The sequence below is a fragment of the Gracilinanus agilis genome, chromosome 5 (assembly GCF_016433145.1).
Source record: "Gracilinanus agilis isolate LMUSP501 chromosome 5, AgileGrace, whole genome shotgun sequence".
Taxonomy (NCBI): Eukaryota; Metazoa; Chordata; class Mammalia; order Didelphimorphia; family Didelphidae; genus Gracilinanus; species Gracilinanus agilis.
In genome coordinates this window covers 97,589,430-97,590,383 of record NC_058134.1, presented here as the reverse complement: position 1 = coordinate 97,590,383, position 954 = coordinate 97,589,430, and the positions used below count along the sequence as shown (strand labels likewise).

Below are 954 nucleotides of genomic sequence, written 5' to 3'. Positions count from 1 at the left end.
CTTCCCAATGCTCCGTCCCCCCCCCCCCCCGCCCCGCCCGCCTTCTCCCGCCACCGCCTTCCGCAGGCCAGTTTCCACTGAGGAAAAGGAATCTTCACGTATGTCCGCTATCCAGAACCTCCACTCTTTCGACCCCTTTGCTGATGCAAGTAAGGGTGATGACCTGCTTCCTGCTGGGACTGAGGATTATATCCATATAAGAATTCAACAGAGAAACGGGAGGAAGACCCTCACTACTGTCCAGGGGATCGCTGATGATTACGATAAAAAGAAACTAGTGAAGGTATTCAAGAAGAAATTTGCCTGCAATGGTACTGTAATTGAGCATCCAGAATATGGAGAAGTAATTCAGCTACAGGGTTACCAGCGCAAGAACATATGCCAGTTCCTCGTCGAAATTGGACTGGCTAAGGACGACCAGCTGAAGGTTCATGGGTTTTAAGTGCTTGTGGCTCACTGAAGCTTAAGTGAGGATTTCCTTGCAATGAGTAGAAAAATTCCCTTCTGTCCCTTGTCACAAGTTTAAAAACCTCACAGCTTGTATAATGTAACCATTTGGGGTCCATTGTTTAACTTGGACTAGTGTAACTCATTCATGTAATAAACTGAAAAGAGCCATGCCGTCTAGTCTTGCCGTCCCTCATTTAAAAAGAGGTAAAGCCTGTCAGTGCTCAGCCTGAAACTCAAATAATCTGATGTTTCAGTCAAGTCCAAAACCCTAGTAGCATCTGAGACCATGTCTGTCCAGAGGCTCCTTGGGTGCTCCCTCTGCAGAGCTCCCTGTCCGTTTAAGAAAACTGACCCTCTGAGCTACCTTTAATGATGCTCAGAAGAGTAAAGCCACCAATACCCAGTTGTACCATCAAGATAAAGGTAGCCTTTGGTAGCAAACAGGGATTCCCCTGGTGATTTGCACCACCTGATCCAGGGAAGGGTTTCATTTTGGGGCAATGG

General features: G+C 47.3%; 1 protein-coding gene across 1 annotated transcript; it reads left to right on the top strand.

The window, feature by feature from the left end:
• Nucleotides 1-100: 100 nt before the first annotated feature.
• LOC123249067 (eukaryotic translation initiation factor 1-like) lies at nucleotides 101-629 on the top strand. The gene has a single exon (XM_044678039.1). It carries the CDS (start codon nucleotides 101-103, stop codon nucleotides 440-442), a length of 342 nt encoding a protein of 113 aa, XP_044533974.1. The 3' UTR covers nucleotides 443-629.
• Nucleotides 630-954: the final 325 nt, after the last annotated feature.